This window comes from Centropristis striata, chromosome 8, assembly GCF_030273125.1.
Source record: "Centropristis striata isolate RG_2023a ecotype Rhode Island chromosome 8, C.striata_1.0, whole genome shotgun sequence".
Lineage (NCBI taxonomy): Eukaryota > Metazoa > Chordata > Actinopteri > Perciformes > Serranidae > Centropristis > Centropristis striata.
In genome coordinates, this window is record NC_081524.1 from 23,259,007 (window position 1) to 23,284,581 (window position 25,575).

Genomic DNA, 25,575 nt, shown 5'->3' on the forward strand with positions numbered 1-25,575 from the left:
TTTAATTAAACTTAACTTCACTTGAACAGGTCCCAGTAAGAGTGATCAGCTGTGTGTATGAGGACAGGCCGTCCAGTGACCTCATTTCGTCCAGATTAGGACCTCAGGATATGACAGGTCTTAGGAGGTCCTCAGAGTCTGGACAGTAAAGTGGGATTATCTGAGAGGAGCATGTCCAGGTAAACAAAGGCGTCACCTCCCACCTGAGCGTGTACGGGGGGGGGGGGGGGGGGGGGGGGGGGTATATAGCGAGGTTGTTTTTGTGGTCGTATAGTTTGTGTTGAGGCGATCATGGCAGCGAACAGAATCAGTTACTTAAGGGCCGAATCCTGTCAAGTGGCGTCCTGCGATACGTGAGGCTCCCCTGGCCGCGACCCAGGAGGATCAGGGCGGTGCCCAGAGTCCTAAGCCCCTACGGTGAGGCTCGCTGGAGAGATCTGCCTTCCTTGAGCTGCTTAGAAGAAAAAAAGGGCATCCCCCTTCTCCGCCCATCTTGCTTTCTCTCCTCGCGTATTCAGCGCCGCTCTTTTAGCATTTCCCTTCGCTCGTGTTCCCTCTGTCCCTCGCTCTCTTCCTTTCCTTGCCCTGATTGGGATCTGCAGTCAAGCGGATTAACACATCCTGGCAGGAGAGGCAGGCTGCCCACACACACACACACACACACACACACACACACACACACACTCTCTCACACACACACACACACACACACACACACACACTCTTTCAAGCAGCACGTGCATCTCAGAGAGAGGCTGTGTGTGCATATGCATTGCCTCTCAGCCTTGCACTGGAGTGAAGGAATGTCTAACCATGTGATAAAGTCCATGCTTGCTTACACACACATACACACACACACACACACACACACTGCGATGAACTTAAGTGCTTCTAAGCATACAGGGACATTGCTGCGTGCATGTACAGTACATGTAGGGTGACCACACACACACCAAAAACACGAGTGTATGTGCATGTGCATATGTGTGTGTGTGTGTGTGTGTGTGTGTGTGTGTGTGTGTCTTCGTGACTACATGCACACTTCATAATTTATACTCAAAAGCTCTTGCTTGGAGACTCACGGAGGCAGAGCAGCAAATGGGCACATTTTGTGACTATCCAATTACTTTCTCTCTCTCTCTCTCTCTCTCTCTCTCTCTCGGTCCTCAAGCAGCGATGTGATGTCACAACATGTGCCATTGCAGATAATCTTGCGATTTTAATAATTATCATATAATTCATCCGTACTGTCACATTAGCTGTTCTCTGAATTCCCCCTGAAAGTCCCAACTTCAAGTGTTTCTGTCACATGTGACCAGTCACGGTGTCCCAATGTAAGACATGCTTCCATGTGAGCGAGGCCCGCAAGGAAAGCTGAAAAAATATGATTTCATTAAAGAAAATAAATATGAGGATTAATACGATCATAACAGACAAATTAAATAAAACACAGTAATCAAATGACCTCGATTCAGATAGGGTCGAAATGTTTGCCTCTCTTTTTCAACAATAAGCTTTACTGAAAATCAACACTTCCTGTCCATGTTTCAAAGTAAAAGCCTTCCTGGAGAGCAAAGCTATTATACCCCATGAACCTCTCAAAGGCTTTTCATGTAGAGCATAGAGCATCTGCTGGAGCAGAGCAGATCATATCCAATTCAATTTCAATAAAAAACAGCCTCAAATGATCAATAATCTCATTAATCCGCAGCTGAAAGTAGTCCCCAACAAATGCACCATATCCTCCCGGGATGCTTTGAAAAAACGTAAATAAAAAACAGAACGCATCAAATTCAGAATGAGGGACTAAAATACTGTCTATTTTTCTTCATAATTCATAAAATTAGGAATCCTTTAGAATAACACCTGTCTCATCCTTTAAATAGAGTCCTATGGTGCATGATGGCTGTATTTACTGATTATGTTACAGTTGGGATGTTGTGTGCAGAATGCACCAAATTTCAGACTGAATGTATTCCCCCCCAAAAAAGCACATTTTACAGAGCAAATCAAGACATTCAGTTTTTATGAAACTGTCCGAACTTTTTGGGGATCAAGGTTAAAAAAAACCTGTCAAAGGCTCATTACATTATATAAAATGTGTTGCTGCAGTTTTAATATTGTTTTGTTCGCTACTTGCAATGTTGTTCATGCATTTCTTCTCAAATGTATTTTTCCAGTCTTGATGTTTCAAAATGCCACTGCAAATGTAAAATAGTAAGGATTAATGGAAAATGGTCTGTGCAGACGACGCTAACACCCGCTTAACAACGAGGCGCATGCTGCAGCACATCTGGCGGAGGGGACACATGAGGACAGAGGCTGGAGAAAGTTGCTAAATGCCTCCTGGCCTACAGAGAGGACGGGCGGGTGGGGGCGGGAGGTGGGGGCACAGGAGTGAAGCATACGGGCCAGTATAGGAGGGAAGCTCCCATGTAGGAAACACACATACACACACAGAAGTCGACACACAACCGAGAGGCTAACCAGGACTGAATATTGTATGAGGCGTTCTCATGGGCTGCTGCAAAGCGTGCAAACAGAGAGAGAGGTGGACTTATGCACGCGCGCACGCACGGCACACACACACACACACACACACACACACACATAAAGGGAGAGAAGGAGACAGAGTGACACACTTGAAAACACAAACACATGTACACACACAAACAGGGCCAGTGGAGCTTGAGCTGATGTGGCCCGGAGCAGTCCAACGCCCTGCCACGGCCCGCACTCACACACACACACACACACACACACACACTCGCAAACACACACACACACACACACACACACACACACACTCACACACTCACACACACACACACACACACACACACACTTCAATACAGTTAAGAGCCATCTGCAGCTGGAGATACAGCCTACAGAAAGGCTTTACTGCTGACACTCTGAGACAGACAGAAAGAGAAGGATAAGAAAAGAAGGGAGAAATGGTTGTGACCGAGTGAATCAGGAGATTAGGCAGCAGGAAAGAGAGGAAGAAGGGTGAAAAGAGGGAGAGAGGAAGTGACAGTGGAGGGGAAAATATGGCACCAAACTCTGCTTCCTCAGGACTACCTTCTGCCCACTCAAATCCAAAACTGCTTCACCAACACTTTTACTAACATTTCAGCCCTTATTATAAACCTCAGGCCCCTTTTCAACCAGACAGTCCCAGGAACTAAACTAAGGATAAGAAGTCCATTAGGCCCATTAGTCCAATACACCCCTTATATAATACGGATACTAGGGCTGGGCGATATAGCGCGATAAATCAGGGTATTTTTGCAATAATAATATTATTATAGTATATATGAGTCTGTATGAATAACAATCAACTATAAATTTAAATTGAAGTGTAATGTACAAACGTCAAAAGGCTGTCAAATACAAAACATTTACTTTTGACTCTTCAGTGCTAAATGGAAGAATTAGAAGATAATAAACATAATATTGCAAATGTAACAAAGTATATTTAGTCAAGTGCTGTGCTTGGGTACAATTTTGAGGTATTTGTACAAACATTGTTTTTTACTCCACTACATTTAGCTGACAGCTTTAGTTGAGATTTAACATTTAAAAAAAAAAATGACTAAACATTTTTATATATTAAATCTCATAAAAGAATATTAAGTCGTTAAGTATTAAGTAGTATCCAACAATATATAAAGAATTTGAGTTTGGTCTTTCTGCATGAAGAGTATTTTTACTTTAGTTACTTTAAGTACATTTAGTTTTGAATGTAATGATCTGTCATTATGTCAAGAAGTAGGAATTTTGCCATTATCGGAATATGCATTTTTTATATGCATTGTATAAAAATAAGCCGGTATTATCGTGAATGTTACCATACGGCACACCGCTAACGGATTGAATAACTCAGTCCTGATAGTTCCTGGGTCGTTACAGTATTACATTCAGAACAGGCACTTATCTGTGGGGAGGAACTACATTTAGAGCCTAATTTCTGTTATTGAAATGAATGAGAGTTAACATGTTCTCTTGCACACTGTGTTGAGCTGTATCTCTCGATGAGGATTGTATTTTAACAAGGTTTTAGGTCCCTTAAAAGGTTTCTGGGTTCCTGGGAAAGTTGCGGTGGAAGAAGGCTATCAGCCGTTTTTGAAACACCCCCAGCACTCTAGCTAGCGATTGATTTAGATGTTTGTGGATAGTTTCAGACAAGTTGGAAAAGAACGCTGCCTTAAAGCAGCAGTTAGAGGTCGGAGGAGCCTCCCAGGGGTTTATGAGATGAATCAAACAATCTTTGAAGCCTCTGGGCTTCTTCCAATAACGTGTTTGATAAACAGCCTGGAGAAGGGGAACTACAGCTCATCATGTGGTGTCAAAGTTCACCACTCCTGGGACACAGGTAGGTACCGCTTTGTTTGTAAAGGCTGGAAATCAAAAAGCGGCAGAGAATGGATGTTTGAAATTGATATTTAATACTGTTGGAATATTCTTTATGAGGCGGATGAAGGCAGTCGTGGGGATTCACTCCCACTATAATGACTCTTTCTCCTCTCTTTCCTAATCTGAAATTCCCCAATCACTCAAAAATACAAATGATTCATGTGTTGAAACAGACCAGCACTCGCTCTTTTATTGGCCTAAATCTATTCACAAGCTGATCGTCTCCCTTTGGAAACCAGTCCTGATTTGCTGTGTGTGTTTTTGTTGGAATACGACCGTCACCTGAGCGCTTGACACGACAATAAATACGTGGTGGAGACTTGGTGTTGACAGTGATTGTGGTTGACCGATCAATCTGCCGCAGCAAAAAAAACAAGTGAGAAAAAATATTCAAAGCCGAGCCGGATCCAGCTTTAAGTCGACGCTCCATATGAAGCGTAAGTGCTGTACTGCAGTGTGCACGGCTCGCTGAATCATACCAAACCATCTCGTGTTCAATTCATGAGAGGGCCATTATGTATAAAAGGGTCAGCAAGGCATGTGAATGTGCTGCATGTTCGCCTGACGAGCTCCGGCAAAGCTTTTCCCAGAGGGGAGAAAGACTTTAGGAAATAAATGTACTCTTATTACAAAAACATAAAAACGGATCTAAATGATTGCCCTCACACCTTCGCTCCTAACCTCATCGCTGACCTCTCTTCTGCTCAGTATGCAAATGAAGAAGAAACATTTTTTCCAGCCGTTCGACAGGCTCTTCTTCTGTCCGGTGGCCATTTTGTGCCAAGGTGGTTTTCCAGTTCCAGGCATCCTCCTTTGGCTTGTTGCTGCTGTTGTTGTTTTTGTTGTTGGAGTGGTCTCTGGGTAACAACGGGGCTGATGCCAGAGGGGTGAGGGGGGGGGGAGGAGGGGGGAGGCCCAGCTGTCCCTACCTCTGCCCTCCCTGTAAGCGAGCAGGCAGTGAGCCAGACTGCAGCCATACACAACACGGAGATCGGACAGACTCAAGAACTCTGAGCTGGGCTGGACAACAACAGACTACTTTCGTTTTGGAAAATACGCTTTTTTTGCAGAGAGTTAGATAAGAAGATCGATATCACAGCTACAGTCAGGAAACGCTTAGCTTAGCAAAAAGACTAGAAAGAGTCAGCCGAGCCCTGATAAAGACGTGTTTTTACACTTTGTTTCTCTATGGATTTATATAGAAACCATGAGAAAAAACATGTTAATTAATTAGATTAAGAGATGCTGGTAGGTGGAGTATTTGACATTTAGCTCTGTGTTTCCAGTCTTCATGCTAAGCTAACCTGATCAACCCTCCACATTAAAAGAGACTAGTATGAAATTTTCACGGTGTAACAGAATGATGGCTTATGGTATTACACAGTTATTGTTATTATTGTTCATTTTTATGGCAGTTACAATGAGCTTTAAAATACAGAAAACATTTTTGGTTAAACAAATGCTTTATTATAATTCAAACTTTAAACCATTTTTAATGGAAATAAAGGGTAAAGAGTTTACTTTTTAAAAAAATCATAGTATACATTTTTAATGCTGTATATGTCACTAATTTTACTTAATTTTTGAATGAGTTGGCCGGGGCAGACGAGTAATTAACTCAACACCTTGTTGTTCAATGAAATAATTTAACTTGACAAAGTTCTACTTACAAAAAAAAATGTAGATTATTTTTATTTTTTACTTTGAATATTTCCAAAATTCCCCAGCTTAACTTCCCATGGAAAGTTTCTGGAAATTTACCGGAAATTGTCCACCCCTTTGCAACTCTATAGATTGAGATTCAAATATCCATGGTATGATAGCCATTACTTGTTATATCATGGTATATACCGTGATACGTCTTCAACTTGTACAGAACGCCGCTGCCTGATTTTTAACAGGCACATCGAGACGGGAACACATTACCCCTATGCTGTCATCACTCCACTGGCTTCCAGTCCGTTTTAGAATTGATTTTAAACTTTTGTTATTTGTTCTTCAGGCCGTTAATGGACTGGCCCCATCTTATCTGTCAGAGATTTTAACTGTTCGCAATTGTGGCAGAGCCCTGCGCTCTTCGGGTCAACTTCTTTTAGAGGTCCCGAGGACACGGCTTAAACAGTGGGCCGATCGGTCTTTTGCCGTCGCTGCTCCAAGGCTGTGGAACAAACTGCCCCCTGACATTCGTTTCACTTCTGATCTCAGCCTTTTTAAATCAAAGTTGAAGACCCACTTTTTTAGGTTGGCATTTAATTCTGCCAACTCTGTTTCTTAGGTCTTCTCATTTTGTTTGTTCCTTTCTATGTATGGCTATGGTCTATGGCTCGTACTACCTTGCAGCACTGCAGCACTTTTATTTTGTACTTATATGTTATGCATGTGTTATGTATTGTTTTTATGGATTTCCTGTGAAGCACTTTGGGGACCTTCTGGCTACTGTAAAGGGCTATACAAATAAACTTGATTTGATTTGATTTGATTTGGTGAAGGTGACCTTTACCTTCTCATCTTACTCTCAGCAAAAAAGTAAATAAGCACATTTCCCCAAATATCAAGCTCTTTGTGTAAGGTAACAATTTAATGCAAACTCTGGTAACTGTGGAGTCTTTTTGCGACAGGTAACTCAGCAATGTTTGGCCATTTTGGGACATCATGTCTATGTGAATAGCTGAAAAAAATGAGTGTACTGTTTAGGTAAAAATCTATAAAAACTAAAAAAGTAAGCCGTAGGACCAGGCTGGGTTTAAAGTTGAGATGTGGGCAGCAGTGTGTGAAACAGTTCACACCTAGTTAAACAGACTGGACTGCAATGATCTGGACTGGCCTTAACAGACTGGACTAGACTTAATTAGGCCTGAATGAGTCTGGAGAGGACGAGATGAGATTAGTTCAGGTCACATCTTAATGATGCCTCTGGGGAAAATAAACTCTTGTTTTGGCCCCAAACACTGGCACAACAAATACTAAGAACACAACATCTTCAAACTGATTGTCCAACTTTCACACAAAAAAACACACCGTCTGGATGAAAAGTCATCATTGACAGAGAGTCAGTAACTATTTCACAGTCAAATCAATGATCTCCTGTTGTTTTACCCACTGCACCCCCTCCCACGCTTTACCTCGATGATGTCGGCGTTGGTCCGGCTCTCGTGCGGCTCGTTGTACTCGGTGTACTTGAGCAGGACCTTGTCCATGTCGGTGCTGGCGTACTGGAACAGCTTGTTGGAGTGGTTGAAGATGATGAGGGCGATCTCGCAGTCACACAGGACGCTCAGCTCGTACGCCTTCTTCATCAGGCCGAACTTCCGCTTGGTGAACGTCACCTGGGGGAGGGAGAGAAAGAACGTGAGAAGGGGTGAGACGAGGAGGAGGTGAAGAAGACGAGAAAGCCGTTTTGATGTGGGTAAATGTTCCTTTTGGAAGCAGCAATGAATTATATCAAACACTTCAAGATAATCTAATTTAAAAACATTGAAATGTTATTTCCCAGTGCAGCATTATGCCTTATCCTGTCATATTCACAAAATTACAAGAATATTTTTTTAAAGAACTAAAGACAGGAGTTCTTTCTTATTCTTTTCTTGTTTTAAGAAAAAATGGGCCAAAAAATGTTCAGGATTGCCGTGTGTGAGCATTACATTTTAAATTATTACAAGCTGCAAACATTTACAGACTGATAACCGTCTTTCCTTCCCTCAAAATTCAACTGAAACCACATAAGCTCAATTAAAAATAAACAAACAGTCACTTAGTGCAGACATTAAGCCTTCACAGAAACATGCCTGGCTCACTCACACCAACAAAGAAGCCAACTTTTTCTGTTGCCTCTGACTGTGTGATGAAACTGCTCCCACCCTTCATGTGCTGTCAGTGATATATATTTCCACTGCTGTAGTCAGATGACCACAATACCATAAAAAAGTCATAAATAATGTGATTAAATGGTCGCAAAATGCAACTAATGAGCTTGGGTTATGTTTCGGATGTACTCGGGTCTGTATAGATGGCAACATTTACATCTCACAGATCCTTAAAAAAGTAAAATAACGACATAGGAAAAATAATAATATTTCACCTAAAAAACAACCTAAAAATCATTTTAAAAGTTATAAAAAATGGATTATATTTCAGTGTTTAAAGTGTCTTCTTGCAGCTGGAAACAACAAATTATTGGCTCAAAAGAAATCTGAGAAAAACAAGCTGTAGCTTTACAAGAAGAGGCTGGCTATACAAGAATAGTTTGACATTATGGCCCGTAGCCTAGTTGATTAAGAAATTGATGCCACTCTCATGTCTGTCTGAGCTAAGTGAAGCTACTGTGTCCACGCTTCATCTTCATCTTCATATTCAACAAAGACTAGAAACAGGTGAAATCAGATTCCGTCCTAAATCGAACAAATAAAAAAAAATAAAATATAACAAGCTGTGACTTCTTGAAGTTTCGTCATCAAACTCAGTGACTTTCAATCTCAATTTTGGCAAAAGAAGCATTCCTTTGAGGCTAAACTTGACATGATCCTGGACCTGAGACGTATATTTTGAGCTTTTTTGCATTTCAACACCCTAAATCACAGTTTTTATAGTCGTGCATTCAGGCTGACAGTTTGCCGTCGGGAGTAACAGGATTGATTGTATGAAAGTACTGTGTGCTTTAGGAAACAGACTTCTAGACAGAGTGTCTAAACATGCTCTCTTTCAAGTACTCAGTTTGTATTTTGCACGCACACACACACACACACTCTCTCTCCTCCCGTCACACTCATTCTCCTCGTCGTTTTCACACTCTGTTATGCTCTTTTCCATGCTCTCTTTCTATGTCACACACTCTCTCCCGCTCTCTTTTCCACACTCTCCTTCTGTCACACGTTATTTCTCTCTTTTCCTCTCTCTCTCTCACACACACACACTCACACACACACACACACACACTTGTACGAGCCCCCTCAGTTGTGAACAAGCGGAACAGAACTGGGAGTGTTGCTGAAGCACAGGGTCCCTTGTTGTCTCCTGGTTGGCTTTAGAAGCGCTTTCCTGCTATAACCAACTGGTATTTACAATCCAGGGAGATTTAGCTTTGTTTGGATTAAACACACAGGATTGCACAAACACAAACACACACAGAGGGAGCGAGAAAGATTAAGAAATGGAGAGAAGGAGAAGCTTCAGGTACCGATACAATATCTGGTGTTTGATATGACAGAAATGCAAATAAAGAGTGTGTACACAGATGGGACCCTGGAATTATCTGAAGGTGTTAAAATAGTCAGAAAGGGTTCCAATCATGCTGCTCTCCAGGCCACGCCCACCAGTGACATCAACACTTTTTCCATCAGACGTAAAAGGCTAAAACACCTGCAGTGACATCACTGATTGAGGGGCGGGATTTGTAGTGAAGCATTCTTGGAAGATTCTGCGCTTAAGTTTTGGATCCCAGACCATGATATCCTGCAGGTGCTTTAACCCTCTGAACGCCTCAAACCATAGACAGGTTTAAAAGGCATGTTTTCCTCAGGGAAAAAAAAAATACAATTACACAATTCTTTATAGCCAGAAAGTGTTAAAACAGAAGTTATCATTGGATTTTCATATTTCTGACTGCCCTTGAAGGAATTGCATGCTTCTATCAGGCAATGTAAACAAATGTAATTTTAAAATTGATCCGAAATCTGATTAAATCACCTTTAAAATAAACCATTTGCAATTGTCAGTTTCTGTTGAAAACATTAAATTCTGTGCTCCTCAATGACACTAAGAGGCCATGAATGTGTTGGCTGAGACCAACAGTCACATGACAAAAATTCAGTGAATCTCAGACTGAGCTGCAGGTTGTTTACGCAGAGCAGAGAGGAGAGTACAAGAGAAGTTGGAAGTAGAGGTTGTAAAAATGTAAATAATTTGATATGTGGAGACCATTTTTTTTATATTGGTAACACTTGTGGGCACTTGGAAAATCTGTTTGTATAGTAACATTCTCAAATTTTTGAAAATGATCAACGAAATTCAACTTGCATTTCTATTTTTTTATTTATGACCTTAGAATTGATTACATGATTTGTGTTGTTTTACATAGAAGGACTTATACATTGTATAGTATATACATATGTAATGTATATTGCAATGATAAAAGAGGCCACAGTGTTAAATGTAACGGCAGTGAAAGGTGTTTGGGGTTGGGAGGGTTATGAAGAAGCAAACAGCAGAGTTCAGAGGCCAGCAGATGCAAACAGTCTTTAAAGTCTTTTCTATTTATGATAATTATACTCTGCTGTGGTAATACCGTCTGCAAAACAATGTACTAATGATGCATTGATATTAAAATGATGAATGTAATGCCAGTAATTGCTCCGCTGGTTCACCTGCACTGAGACAGACCGTGCTTCTGCTCTGCCTGCAGCGCAGCTTTGAACTGAATGTAATTGAAATGAATTGAATAAGGAAAGAGAGAGAGAGAGGGGTGGAGATAAGATAGAGATATCGAGGATGAAAGCTAGCAAAGCAGCCATGTGAGACCTTCAATCTCTCCATCTCTCTGTCTCACAATCACTCCATCTCTCATATCTCTTGCTCCTTTTTACTTCGGCGCCCGACATCTTTAAGCCTCTCTCATCCCTCCTTCTCTCTCTCTTTTTCCTCCTCCTTATTTTCTCGCCCTCGTTTTCTCTTCCTCTCTCTCTCTCTCTCGCTTTTTTTCCACATCCTCCTCCCCCCCCACAGCCCTCCCCCTCCCTCCTTTCGCGCTCGCTCACTCATTGCTTCCTGCTGCCACAAATCAAATTATATCGGGGTCGTATCCATGGGCAACAGACTCCCCTCCTGCCTCCCCTCCGCCCCCCATTTCCCACCTCATCACACACTGCTACCATCATCTTACCTCCCTCACCCCCCCCGCCCCTCCAGCTCCCCCACCTTTATCTCTCTGCCTATCTACATATCCCCCCTCCGTCTCTCTCTCTTTCTCTCTCACTCTCACAGAATGAGCAGATAAATTATGTGGCGATGTTGGAAAGGGAGGAAATTACGGCTGTGCAGGATGACGAGAGCGGCTGGTGATGAAGAGACAAGCCACTGCAAACAACAACAACTGCTCTCCTGACAAATTATAAGGTCAGAAAACAAACAAAAATCACTCCAAGCATCTCAATAAAAGCCCTGTCTTTCTCTCTTCCTCTTTTCTGAGGAGAGGTGGGCAGCGGGGTGCGGACTTTGGGTCTCAGTTTCGATCCCCCCGTTTGCCACAAAGCATAAACAAGCTGGAGGTAATTGACATTAAGAACAGAATTGCCAGGTAACCAATGGCAACTAAAGAATAAGACATCCTCAGCGAGGAGAGAGAGAAAGAAAGAATGAAAGAAAGAAAGGGGGCGAGTGGTTTTGTGTGTGTGTGTGTGTGTGTGTGTGTGTGTGTGTGTGTGTGTGTGTGTGTGTGTGTGTGTGACTGTGTGTCTTGGCGAGGTTGTGGTTGTGTGGCAGATGGATGAGGAAACCACCACTGACAACCGCAACCTCCTCTCGCTGTTTCCTGTAGCTAAAACCTCCCTTTCATTTGCTCGCTGCTCTCGCTCACACAGTCAGGTCCGAACAGTTAAAACCGAGATCCTGATCATCGCAACACCACGCAGCTTTTGTTATTGCTCTCACTTTGAAGGCATTAGTGGTAAAGGAGGCCCGCGTCATGGAAGGAACTTGCTTCTCAACTTGACTCTCTTCTACATTTTTTAAAACGCCACCTACCATTTTAGTCTCATTTTTAATGTATGTGACAGCTAAATCATATCTAATGATTTGTAGAGTCGTGTGGAGAGTGTGGAGAGTGTGGCGTTCCACTGTGAAAGGAAGAATTTCTCCCAGATGTAAACTCACATTTCAACATTTTCTTTCATTAACATCCTAAACACAGAGGAGTAAATCTTCCCCGTTTTCTCAGACAATAGTTGAGGCTTGCATGGACATGAAACTGTCCTGGTTGAATCAGCAATAAAAAAAAAAAGAGTAAAAAAAATACTTGTACTAAAACAGGATAGATTAACAATATTACAGTTACGAGTTGTAATGATTCAAATTTATGTTTTTTTTTTAGGTGTGGTGCTACAATACCCACGAGCCTCAATTAAACAAAACAGAGCTGCAGCAAATTAGGTTACTGCAACTGAGATCGATATCACCAAAACATCCAAATATCCCAAACTGACCCAAAAACTGAGATACAACAGATACTGAAATGCTTCCTGGGAGTCAGAGACAACCCAGGATTGTCCCATATTTGTAAAAATGTAAATTCTGTGTTTTTTTCTTTATTAGAAAGCCAATTGTAGGTGCCATATGAATACTGTTTAAGTACCAAATGCTCAATGTACAGAGAAATTCACACAGCCTGGATTCAGAAATTGATTTTAAACGAGCCGTCAGGACTTCTGTGAGGTTGTGATGTCAAAAATATACTAATAAATGATATATTTTTATTTATGTATCTGGTCACATCCGCAATGACGCACTTTCAGGTATTTCACAGGCATTTTGAATAAGAGCACCAACACCAGTGTAGGTAGAACTGATTTATAATAAATATATATATATATATATATATATAACAATCTAAATGTGAAATTTAATTTATGTATAAGCAGACTTACATGTCTCATTACAATGCAAAAGTAAATCTGATGAGATGAAGCAGTAAATTCACTCGGGCGACGATTTTAAAAAGTGTGTCTATATTTTCACTGTGCTGTATTTTATTGTGAAGGACAGAAGCATAGTCCGTGTGTTGATAATGATGGTTGGTAATGGTGTTATTTATTTTGCCAAAACAGCAGAGCACAGTGTTTTACAGCGAGGAGACTGAAGTGACTGGTCCATGACAGCGATATGGCACGGCTAATTCACCAGCGTTAGCTTCGTTTTGCCAACTCTGGTAAACCCGAGGCTAACGTACACGGTTAAAACGGTGTACGATGGTGTGAAAGATAAAAAGTTCGACTCTCGTTTCACACCACTTAATTAAATGTAACATGATCATTTATATTTGTAGCAAATGTAAAATGTCGGGTTACTGTAACATTATATTTATTGGTTTAAAGTGCAGCTACAGTGTAGTTAGAGTCATTCCCTAGCTGCAATGATGGTGCAGAGAGTGCAGATGCAATCAGAGCAGACGGGGCTCTTTCAGGATGGGAATTTAAAGAGACAGAAACTAAAACGGAGCATTGCAGACAGAGGCTGAATGAAGGTATATTCAGAAAGATAGCACAAGAAAAATAACATGTTTTTTGAAAATTAAGTCTGTAGACATGTTTTAGAAGAAACCCAAAATAAAATTATGAACCTAGAATGGGATATAATATGTCTCCTTTAAGAGGACTTTAAGGACTTTTAAAGCTGATGCCAACTACTGTTTATGTGATGTACTTTTGGATTGTGCTGGATGTCGTACAGCATTAAATTGATTATGGATTGAAGGTTTCTTGATTTCTGGAAGGAAAACTGTCCCTACCCTCCGGCTCCATGGGTCATAATGGCAGTGAAAACTGTCTTTCTTATCTTTAATGTGACAAAAAGTACCCCATAAAAATCCATTCAATCAATCCAAACATTTCCAGTTCTGTTCAGCGCTCTTCCTCGTGCTTCTTTGTCTCTAGAAGAAATGTGGTATTTGAGATGCTGTCGTGTTTCCAGCCGGGGCCCACACTCTGAACGCTGTTTATTTTGTGGAGCTTATGGCAGCATCTCTGAATCAACACGTAGGAGGGTGACGGGCTGCATGTACTCCAAAATTCATTTGATTTCCTTTCAGAGGCTACACTGTTCATTAGCTGAAGCAACACTGAGCAAGCGTGTAGAAAGACTTATTTCTTCAGCAGCTTAATACTGTGTTCCACTTCAAACACTGCAGACTTGTTCTGAATGTTGCTGATAGAAGAACTGACTCGTGTTTCTTCTGTGTAAATTTCTCTGGGTAAAAGTATCCGATAAGCACAGAACTAAGTGTGAAATGTAAATGCTGAGTGCGGTTTTCCTTGAATACAGGCGTCAGGATGTGCAGAGATTGAGAAACTATTCACTGCTTCCTAATCGTCTGATCAGGGTCAACGAGTAATCTTTGATTCTGACACTATGACTGTGTTTTACCACAGAGTGCGTCACCTATTGACAAACTGTTCGACACCTGATATGAACTCCGGCTCCATTAACCAGAGCCTGCCCAACCAGAAACCATTGCAACCCCCTCCTCCCCCCTTTATGTCCAATTGTGTACTGATGAATAACAAGCCATCATACTCCGCTGACCCCCTGCAGGCGCAGTTTGCTCTCCTTTATGGAAATGCAACCTGCGAAGATTGATGAGAAGAAAACTGAGGATGATTTTCCAAACCCTACGGCCAGCTCTCTCTCTCACAGCTCAGGTCTTATTCAGCCAGGCACCTTGTTTCTCTCCCTCTGCCTTTCTCCGTCTTGTTTTTCTTGTCTCTCTGTGCATTTGAAGGTGGGCACGTCAAATCCATTACTCAATCTGCTCAATGGAGCGAAGCCCATTTACCAGTTGACTCATTTTAGATGGATCATTTACCCTTTCATCCTCTCTGACAATGCCACTGATGTAACCAGAGGGACTGAGGCTGTTTTTGAGGGGGAATATCATACTTTCCTGCTCTTTTTCACTGTAGGGAGGAAGGGGGGAGGGTGGTGGGGCTCTGAAAAACCCCATGATTGCTTAGCGGAGTCATATGAGCCTCATAAAACACAATGTTATTATATTGTACTGTTGTGCACTGCTGAGGGAACAGCCACTAGGTTGTTCATGCTACATGGGACATGTGAAAACTGAAAGGATCCCTGTGGGAATGTGTTATCGCATGAGTTACACTTTTCTGTCACCACAATGGAATTCAGTCGTGGAGGAGTGGAAATGATCCTTTCTCAGATCTAAGCAGGAGGTGTGACAGGGATATTTAGTAAAACAGGGAATTTGATGCAGTTAAACACGACAATAATTTGATAAAAATGGACTTTTCATAATGAAACCTGCAGTTTTATCCAAGAAACTGAAAACATGTGCTGTGACCATACTGTGTTTTGTGTTAATCTGCATTTATAGTTGAGTATTAGGAGGTAACTGTCTGTCACAGCTTTAATTTGTCACCTGTCTCTGTGTTATTGATGCTCTAATCAGGCTGCTGATCACTGATGCACGTTAAATCAGGAAGTTATTACACATTCAGACATTGTTGGCTCGTTTAATTGGCTCTAACCTGTCTGTTGCGTTCGTCAGTGATCCTCTGAATCTGAATCTTTTTCCTCCCCATGTTTCCGGTGTGGCGGTGGGAGGGGCAAGGGGGAGTGGCAATGTCAGAGGTCACGGATGGCTGTCGATGTTTTTCTTCCTCCTCGAACGTCTCGTCTCTTTCGGTGTGTCCTCTCCACGTACGCTGATTCTGTTGGGAGCGGCCAGGCAGTGAGGCTGTCACCCGGTAGGTTTACAAAAAAGAAATAAAATAAAAAAAATAAAAAAACAGGGAGAAGGAGGAGAGGAAGAACAGGGTTTGGAGTGCGGCGCCTTCCTCAGATCATGGTCCTGTTTCCGGGGGCAGGTCATCCACACTCAGGCTGAACTGGGATCCTCTGCCCTCCCCTTCACCTCAGCTGGGCAGCTCCTGCAAAACACAGAGGCATTCATCAGACTGAGAGAGAGAGGGAGGGAGAGAGAGAGAGAGAGAGAGAGAGAGAGAGAGAGAGAGAGAGAGAGAGAGAGAGAGAGAGAGAGAGAGAGAGAGAGAGACAGAGAGAGAGAGAGAGGAAAGGGGGAGAGAGGCTTTGTTTGTATACCGTGACCCACTTTAGATACTACAAACACTGTATTTGCCTTGACCCCTCATACACAACGAGAGAATAAATGATGCAGCAACGCATTCGAGGCGTCATCAAATCTAAAGCACATTGGGCTGAAACATGGAGAGGTGAGGGGGGGTTGGAAGTGTTTGCAGCGCTACATGCAGAGCAGGAGGCCCTCAGGGGCCCGCGAGGAGGGAGGCTGTGCTGTGTCAGCTTCATTAGAGGCATCACCGCCACATCACTGATCTGCTGGTCGCCTGCGGCACCCGGCTGCCCCGGCCGGGGCTGCCTGGCACGCCGAATGTGATTCCCCAATCGAAGGCAGAGCAGAGCCACAGAGTCTGTGGATTGCACGGATTTACAAACGCCATCCTGTTCTCTGCTCGTTCCTTGACAGGAAACAGGTTTTAGTCTGTTTAACATGATCTGAGCTAATAGGGGCACATAAATGTGACAGTGGGCACCTCGTAAATGGAAAGGACTCTACATTTATCTGCACAAAATGCCTTTAACATGATACTGTAGTTGGGAGTTTTCTCATGATTATATTCCAGGCTCAGACATGTCCGTAAAGTAGGTATGACTGAGCAGATTCCTATGCAATGACACTCATTAAACGACAAGCTTGCCGATGATAATATTATGCCTTATTACCTAAACTGAACACTGACCTAATTCCATGCGACACAGAGAAAGTTGAACGGTGTAAAAAGGCATGTCTAATTCAGCCGTGCATTTAACTAACCATGAAATAAGGGTGGTCTGCGATACGCTACGACGCCTGATCAGAAACAGAGGATAGCTCCATTATAAATTTCAAATTCTAAAAGGCCAGAGAAGAGAGAGAAAGCCCAGAGTGTTTCTGCAAATTCATGCAAACTCATGAATGAATGAGAAGGCGGCAGCAGCACAGGAATGGCAACAGAGGCGAGGACCGTTTTAGGCCTCGTTTCTACTATTTGTGGTTCAGCATTTAAAAATAGCACGCTATATATACATACAGACTGTGTGTAAACACGGCGCAGCAGCACACACACATGACAGTGGGAGCAAAGTGGCAGCATTACAGCACTGAAGCATCTGGAAAGGCGGGAGCACAGACACCACACCAGCTCTCCGGCATTGTTTGCATTCTCTCTACCTGGGAGAGCCGCAGAAGAAGAACGCCCTCTAGTTACATCCATTCTTATGAAACAAAGAATGTGAAATAGTCTGTCATGAGACTGACATTCCTTTTGTGCTGCTGTGGGCGCTGCACTGCACGCTCATTTAGAGTGGATGCATTTGGCTTTGCTTTGGCGATGACTTGCTTATGAATAATGCACTGATGGAGGAGAGTGGAGAGCCTGGTTTCTACATGGAAAATCTACAGTGAGCTGCAGGAACTGAATGTACAAACCATTGGCAACATCTTCCTAATATCTGGTTCCAGCCCCTCCAGCACAAGAATTTTCTAAAATCCACATTTGAGTCCTCTGCTTCTCTTCATCTCCTTCCTTTTGACAGGCACAGATTTAATAAGAGCAGTCGGTAAAGCATACTGGATTCTATGTAGATCACCTCATTAGTGTACTTCTTAAAAGGAGTAGGTGTTCCCAATATGTTTTACCTTGTCATTTGTCTTCACAGTACACAGAGTAAAGAGGTGTTGGTAACATCATTTAGCTAAATAAAAAAAGAGGTGTGTGTTCAGCCTCCCTTGCTGCCTTCGTTAGCCACTGAGCGAGCGGGGGACTCGCTCCAGTTGCAGTGAAGTTCAAAGGCAGCGCGCTGAGGGATTTGTCTTTAGGCTGTGGGCTGATCACACATGAAAAGGCTGCTTTATCTGCCCGGGGTGGTCAAGTCTCGACCTTTTACCCTTCATGCTGCCGGAGCTCGCTTCCCATGTCTGATGTCAGGCCGAATCTCTGCTCTCACACGGGAAGCAGAGGGCCTGGAGTGTGTCTGCTGCCTCGCTGAGCAGGCCAGAGCGACAGAGCGGCTCTGGACAATGAAAAGATTAATGCTGATAATTAGGAATCTACAGCAGACCCAGATTAGAACCCTGGGGACTGCCAAAAAACGTTTAGGCAGTTTATTTCACAAGGGGCCAATGACAAGCTCTTCTTCTTTTGCACTGTAGACGCGTTGGACTCTGGGAATTTGGGCATAAAAGCGCACATTGGAGAAAAAATAATTCAGAGCTTCTGAGGAAACTGTTCAAGCGCAGCTGCTAAATCCGATACATTTCTACACTCTTTAAGTACAGATGCTGGAATATTACAGCTGTCAAGTTGATGAAAATTTTATTATCCCTGTGGATAAACTGGGCAACTCATCTGTGATGCTTCTTCTCTAATGCGATATGCCTTCATGCACATTTGTTTCGAGAAAGTGAAAACCTTCAGTACACTTGCCGAGTATTTGTACATCAGTTTTTTTTCTTTAAGGTATATTTCCTGAATTGTCCAATTACCCCTAAATTCCACTGAAAGCGTAACGGCTGCACAGGGCAGATCGTTCGGGGCAGGAAGTCGTGCACAGACACAAAATAAAAAATCCGGTATATTTTCAAAATAAAATACCTCCGGTTCACGGCGGATTGTATTTTTACAACTTGAAGATGTCATGATGGGCGGGGACAGACCTGAAGTCAACAGGGTAGACGTTTTCACTCGTCTTTTCACAATTCTCTGTGACCCGTCACATCCTTTTAATAAAGACAACCATAAAAAGGAAGTAGTTTGGAAAACCATTGCAGGAGTAATGGGAGTTGATGGTAAGTTACTAATATGGTCGAATAAATGTTGTTTGAAAGCAAATGATCTGTTCTTGTCCATTAAATGAGACATTCTCTAGTCCGGTTATATCACTTGATTATGCATGAATTCGCGAGATCTCCTGCGTCCTCGGGACTCCGCTGTCCGTATCATATTGTTGTTTCAGAAAGATATTATTTAAAAAGGTATGTAAACAGAAACTGGGCAACAAAGTAAGAGTCTTAACTGAGCATTAGAAGGCTATGAAAAGGAAACAGAAACACCGTTACTGTACGAATGTGTCCACTAAGCTTTAGAGAGGCCACATCAGGTCATAGCCTCGGGGAAGCCTGCAACAAAGATTAGTCCATAAAAGAACAGTTAGAAAATGTTGCATCGCATCATTATCCCTGACATCTGTTGCTACGGCCGTTAAGCATTTCAAAGCTTCAATCTTCTATTCCAACGATGTGGGTGGAAAGCCACAAGCTGCGAGGGCAATATTATGGTTTTGACATTTATTCATGGAGAGAAAGTTGACACAGGGATGTTCTTTTTTAGCAACATGTTATGTATAGTTGTGTACAGTTGCAGCTGGAAGCTCCCCAGTACAACCAAAGTCTTCTGCAGTTGGAGAATAAGAAGCCTCCCTTGGGCAAACAGGGGTTAAGTGACTTGCTAAAGGGCACGTCACACAGATTTTCCCAGCCGGTCGAGGTTTGTGAACTGGTGACCTTCCTCCTGACAACCTGCCGCGCCGTCCTCTGGGCTAATACTGACCTCCATATTACTGATACATCGCCACCTATGTTCCTGCCACAAGCTGTATGTGTCAGAGGCTGCAGGGCTGTGACTGAGTCATGACACACAAAACAAAACACTCACATGCCACAAAATGCAGCGGGAGACTGCCGTGTTTGGGCTACATGTGATTTGAGTCTCTGTTGGCTTTAACAAGGAGAGATGTGATGTAATCAGATGACGATGTGGCTGTGTGTGTGTGAGCACAAAGGCTTGACTGATACAGTACAATATGTGGGTCAGATAGAAGTGATAATTAAAGCAGAACAAAATCTGACATAGACCGGAATTCAAAATATATTTTCAAGGGCTATTTATTTATTTGCTGTTGTAGGGCCGGGGATTCACAGTCCTGACAGACAAAAAACAAGACAACTCCTTTTCCACAACACCCATTGGCACCATTAAAAGCATGCAGAATCATCTGTTAGTTTTCTGTTCATGAATGGGTACAAACATGGATACTATCACTAAACTACCCTGAAAGTAGGGTAGTTTCTATGACAGATTCATGGATGTGAGTGTTCAGATTTGAGTTAAGAATTTAATTAAGAGCACAAATGAGCCATTAAAGAGGACATAATATGAATAACCAAAACTGTGTTTTTTCACATACATTTGGGTATCCTGAGTATCAATCAACCCGCAAACTATGAATTAAGTCTCCTTTTGATGAGCTGTGTCAGAAAACATGTGATTCAACAATTCGTTCAGATTGGCTCGGAGCTACTATTGACAACTTTTCCAATCAGAGAAGACAGTATGAGAAAAATATGTTTTTTAACATTCATGTATGGAAACATGTTCTAGTAAAAACCAAAAATACAAGTTTGAACCAGAAAAAGAGCAAAATATGTCCCCTTTAACTCCTCTATGGCCCCATGGGGAGGATAGTCTCACAGTTTATGAAACCATTGGCCCGAGGGACACCATGGCAAAAAAAAATCACGTCATCGTGCTAAAATGATTTTCAGTGATTTCAGAAGACGGTTATCAGTTTGCACACATGATAAGTCTCTAATACAACGTTAAAGCATCAATATATTGGTCAGGCCTAAGCATGTGTTATCTGTTTGTGCGCTTGCATGTGTGTGTGTGTGTGTGTCCTGCATGTCCATCCTTTACTGCCTTGGTGTGTTAAGTGGCAGCAGAGCGGCCTGGAGCAGAGAGATAACAGTCAGGGGTCGGGGGGCTGCTGGTTGTGGGGGGTGAAGATGGTTCTCAGCGGCTGGCGCCATGCCAGAGGATTGCTGAGAAATCCCTCACCACTTTTCCCACTCTGCACTGACGTCTGACCACTGCAGCCAGACCCCCACGGCACCAAACTGTGACCACTACAACCTGGACTAATCCGGTCCTGTATGGTTTCACGGATGGAGCTCGGTGCAAAAGCTGCAGATGTCATGCAGATTGTCTGAAATATCATGTTATGCATGTGCTTATGTCGACTGTGATGGATGCAAATTAATGTAAATGCCTGGTATGGATCTAAAGATCAAACGTGGTTAGGCCGTATCAATGTAAACTACAGGTCCAGACCAAAATCTGTAGAAAAAATGTAATAACTGATAAAGCCATCACAACCTCAGGGGGGATTTCAAGCAGTCAACTAAATCATATGTCAGATCATATATCAAGTCAAGATCAAAGGAATAAATGAATTAATGTATTGTTTATTTGCAAAAATATTCACGTGTTAAGAGTTGCTAAAGTCAGATTACAACATAACCCAAAGTACACAATTACCAGTCAATGAAATCCTCCAAAGAGTTGCCCTATGAATCACTGTTCAACTGATGTTGGTGTGACATTTGGCATTTTTGTGAGTATTTGACTTTTGTCAAGCAATTCAATTACCAAAAGTGAGAAAATATTGATTTCTTTGTATAATGGTCAACTTTAAAAAAAACACAAAATCAGATTGAAATCTGAGCTAAATCATCCGTACAGTGTTCACTTTAAGTTGCATTTACCTGCATCATTTTAGTAAGATATTATAAAGCTTTCATCTATGTGATGTAAGTTTTAATAGTTGTTAATAATGAATGCATAGAAAAATACTGCCAATAGTGGAGCTGAAATAAGATTCCAAACAGGCGTTTTGTTAGATGTTGCAGCCACATCAGTCATTTCTAAAAATATATACATGGTACTCTAAGGCATGCTGGATCGAAGTTTCCACAAATATCAGAGGTTATGTGTCATGATATCTTTACAAATCATGTTAACTGCTGATGAAATGAATGAAAACATGCTCGTTCCAGTTAGAAGGAGATCTGCAGCAGTGTTCAGGGCTTCAGGTTTCAACCTGCCTGCACGAAGCTGCTGAAGTCATGACCTCTGCAGCGGGGCTATCAAAATGACTGATCTGCCTCTCGGTTTGAAGCCGGATCAATATTTCACCAATATTCATACATCACTCAATGTTCACTGAAACCGGCCCGACGTGATGGGCGAAACATGAGATGACGAACGACGCTGTCAGATGCTTCGTACGACTGTGAATCACAGGGAATCAAATCAGCAGGTGTTTGACGCGGCGGCGCACTGAACGATCACAGGATCACTTTACAGGAGCAGAACAACAAGTGATCAACATGAACGTCCATGTGATGCTGACAAGTTCAACAACCTCTCAATGTTATTGATTATTCAATGAGTTTGTTGAAAAAAATACATTTTTGGGGTTTTGTTTTGGTCAGAGAATTTTCACTTGTTGACTAAACAATTACATTGAGAAAATAATCTGCAAATGCATTATTAAAAAAACAATTGTTAGTTGCAGCTATACATCTTTCTTGCAGAACATTTGCTGCTTAAACGTGCCACAAACCACAAATGACATTAAACCATCAATGGATTTTTATCAAAAACGCAGTCAGGGTCAAGTCTTCTTTTCAATTTTTTCCCTTGTGATTGCAGCGACAAAAGATAAAAAAGCTGCCACTGTGATCATTTTCCAGAATCCTTTCTCACTATGGTTGCAAAGGGGTGGAAAATTTCCAGTAAATTTCCAGAAACTTTCCACTGTAAAGTTAAGCTGGGGATGTTGGAAATATTGAATGGTGGGAATTATGGAAATTTATGGGAATTAACTGGAAATTGGGGGTTATTTAAACAAACTGTATCATATCCAACCATAAATATAAACTAAATCCACAATCCCAAAAAGTCGCGTTCCAAATGATAAAATGTAGCTTTATGTAGTCCATGGGTGCAGTATGCTATGTGCAAGTCGTTTTAGTCGAGGTTATGCTAATATATATTTTCCCAAACTATATTTAAGTTCCAACCTTCAGTTTTTTAAATTCACGGTTTATTGATGTTAATTCCCATGAAAATTTTCCAACTTAAAATGTTTTCGGTATTTTGCATCCCTATTCCTTACAGTATTATAAACATCAATGTCTCACCAATAATTGAAACAACACATCCCCACTAAAACAGCCTTTATATTTTTTAACCACAGTGCTGTTTTCAGTCTAGACCTCCAGTAAAAACCAGGATCTCTCAGCCTTTCTGCTGCAATATCTATTTTGTGTATGGAGGCACAATTCAGACAACTACCTGCTTCTCATGGCCGATATTTACAACTGATAATTTTGTGTTTTGTATTTATAAAATAACTTCTGAAGCTTATTCAGACCCGGGGGTAAAATGTAGAGAGCAAAGATGGATGATTTAATATCCCATAGCTCTGATGAAACCAAATCTAAGTGACAATGTTAACGCAACAAAAACACACAAAAGTTCCAACTCTTGAGCTGTTCAGATCATTCAATTCATTTCTCCCAGGAAGGTACATCAGTAATATAAATTCAGCCCAATATATATCGTGCATCCCTAATTTTGAGCGCCACAACTTTATGAAGGTGTCTGATTGGCTGTGGCGCCCGGCCCTTTAAGCTGCAGATATCTGAACATAGGCTCGCTGTCATCATGAAGGCATTAATGTCAAAGTTCATACACAGCGCGCCAGCTTCAAGGTACACTGTAAGCATGAATCAGGTTTTAGAGGAGGGGGGACTTGATCCTCATTGGAGCACAGACAGAACTGCCAATGGGGTTTAGGTTTGCGGGGCTGGGGGAGAGCGCGGGGTAGGGGGGGGTAGTTGGCGTCAAACTGGGCCGCTGAATTCCCTCATCTGACCCGGCAAGGCTCGGTTTGCGGCCCAACCTTGAGGGTGTTCTGCCAGCACCAGCTGTGGGATATTTACAGCCTGTTGCTGCATGTTCCCGGGCAACCATTGGACACGCCACACTCAGGCTTCAGTCACCATCTTCACTGCATCAACAAAACCCTATGGCTGATTCTGCGGTGGAAGCATCAGCAGGTGGAGTGAAGGGGGGCATTGTGACAAATAGTGGAGGAGGGGACGGAGCTGGAGGAGGGAGCTGCTGGCCTTATATCTGAAGCCTGGCTTGTGACTGTGATTGTGCCTGTGCGGCTACGCTGCCAACCCTGGCAGTGGAATATGATCTCCCCCTCCCCCCTCCTCCTCTTAACCAATCATGGGTGAGTCTTTGGAGAGGTGGGGGGGGGGGGGGGTGTGGGTGTGGGTGTGGGGGGGGGGGGTGATGCAGTGCAAGGGCAGCACTTCTGAGGTGGTGCTGGTGGTGGTTTGGGGGATGGGACGGGACGGGAGGGGCACTGAAGAGATCTGTGGCTCTCGGCTCGTGAATCACACCCACGCTGCCGGGCCGCTGTCAATACCGCAGTCTACCAGAGCACGGACACACACACAAAAACAAACAACTGCACACACACGGAGAAAAACACACGCCCACGCATTTAACACGGGGCGCCCTAACTGTCACTGATGTGTGCTCGTATAGCCTCTGGCGTGAATACAGCAAAAATACCCTGATAAAACGCATAATACACCCGTGCACATACATGTGAGCGCGCACACACGGACACACAAAGATGCCTTTTGTCCAGCAGCTCAGAAAGCATGCAGAGCAGAGAGGACTTGTTGGCAGGTCACACAATACTTAAAGTGTGGTTTGTTGTTGACTCTCCCGTCACTGGCTGCATCACAGACGTGGACTATGCGGTTTGACCTGTCAGGTTACATCACTGCCAGAGGTAAACGCAAAGAGGCACACCCATCCCTGAAAGGTGTGACGCGATTGGACGATCCAGTGGAACAATGAGAGGCAGAGATCTTACAGTTAGGAGAGGATTTCTGTTTACTAGTTACTGTTGGCAGCAAAGCAGCTCACCTGGCAGGAGTTCAGGAACTGATTTAAACCCAAACTGGAAACACAACTGTCAGAGAATAAGCCACGGAGAGTTCATGAGCTGAAAACATGAGGGCTGCCCCCTCTTAGTCCATACGTTTAATAATCTGTCAACTAATATTTCTTAAATGATTAGTCAATTTTATGCTATTTTCATGTTTATTTCCCCCCAAAAAATGATAAGCACATATGTGTACACAAGATTTAAAGTTCTGTTTCTGCATGGTTTTTCATGGAGAAACTCACTTTTACAAACCTGTCCATTAAATCAATCAGTCTGCTAAAAAATATTCATTCAAAGACAGCTCCAGTAAGCACCACCCATTAGTTTTTAGATGAATAATTTAGTGTATAAAATGCCACAACATTGTTTGTTTTGTCTCATTCAAGCAGCAGCTGGTTCCCATTCATTCCAATAATGTATTTTAAAAAACTGGCCTTGCAGCTTGCTTCAGTTGCGTAACCCAGCACAACTATTGCTTAACAATTATTTTAATGCTGCAACTAATAATTATTGCTACTACATTAAAACCAATTAGTTTACAAA

The 25,575-nt window shown here is 42.5% G+C and overlaps 1 protein-coding gene across 3 annotated transcripts in view; it reads right to left on the reverse strand.

Annotated features, from left to right (window-relative positions):
• mef2d (myocyte enhancer factor 2d) overlaps window positions 1-25,575 on the reverse strand; it is a 112,615-nt gene that overhangs the window by 55,384 nt on the left and 31,656 nt on the right. For all 3 annotated transcript variants that reach the window (XM_059340235.1, XM_059340233.1, XM_059340234.1), the window contains exons 2-3: window positions 15,666-16,067; window positions 7,539-7,742 (exon numbers count right to left, since the gene is read on the reverse strand). In XM_059340235.1, coding sequence (XP_059196218.1) covers window positions 7,539-7,742; window positions 15,666-15,719 — 258 coding nt within the window. In that variant the 5' untranslated portion in view covers window positions 15,720-16,067. The remainder of the gene's footprint in view (window positions 1-7,538; window positions 7,743-15,665; window positions 16,068-25,575) is intronic.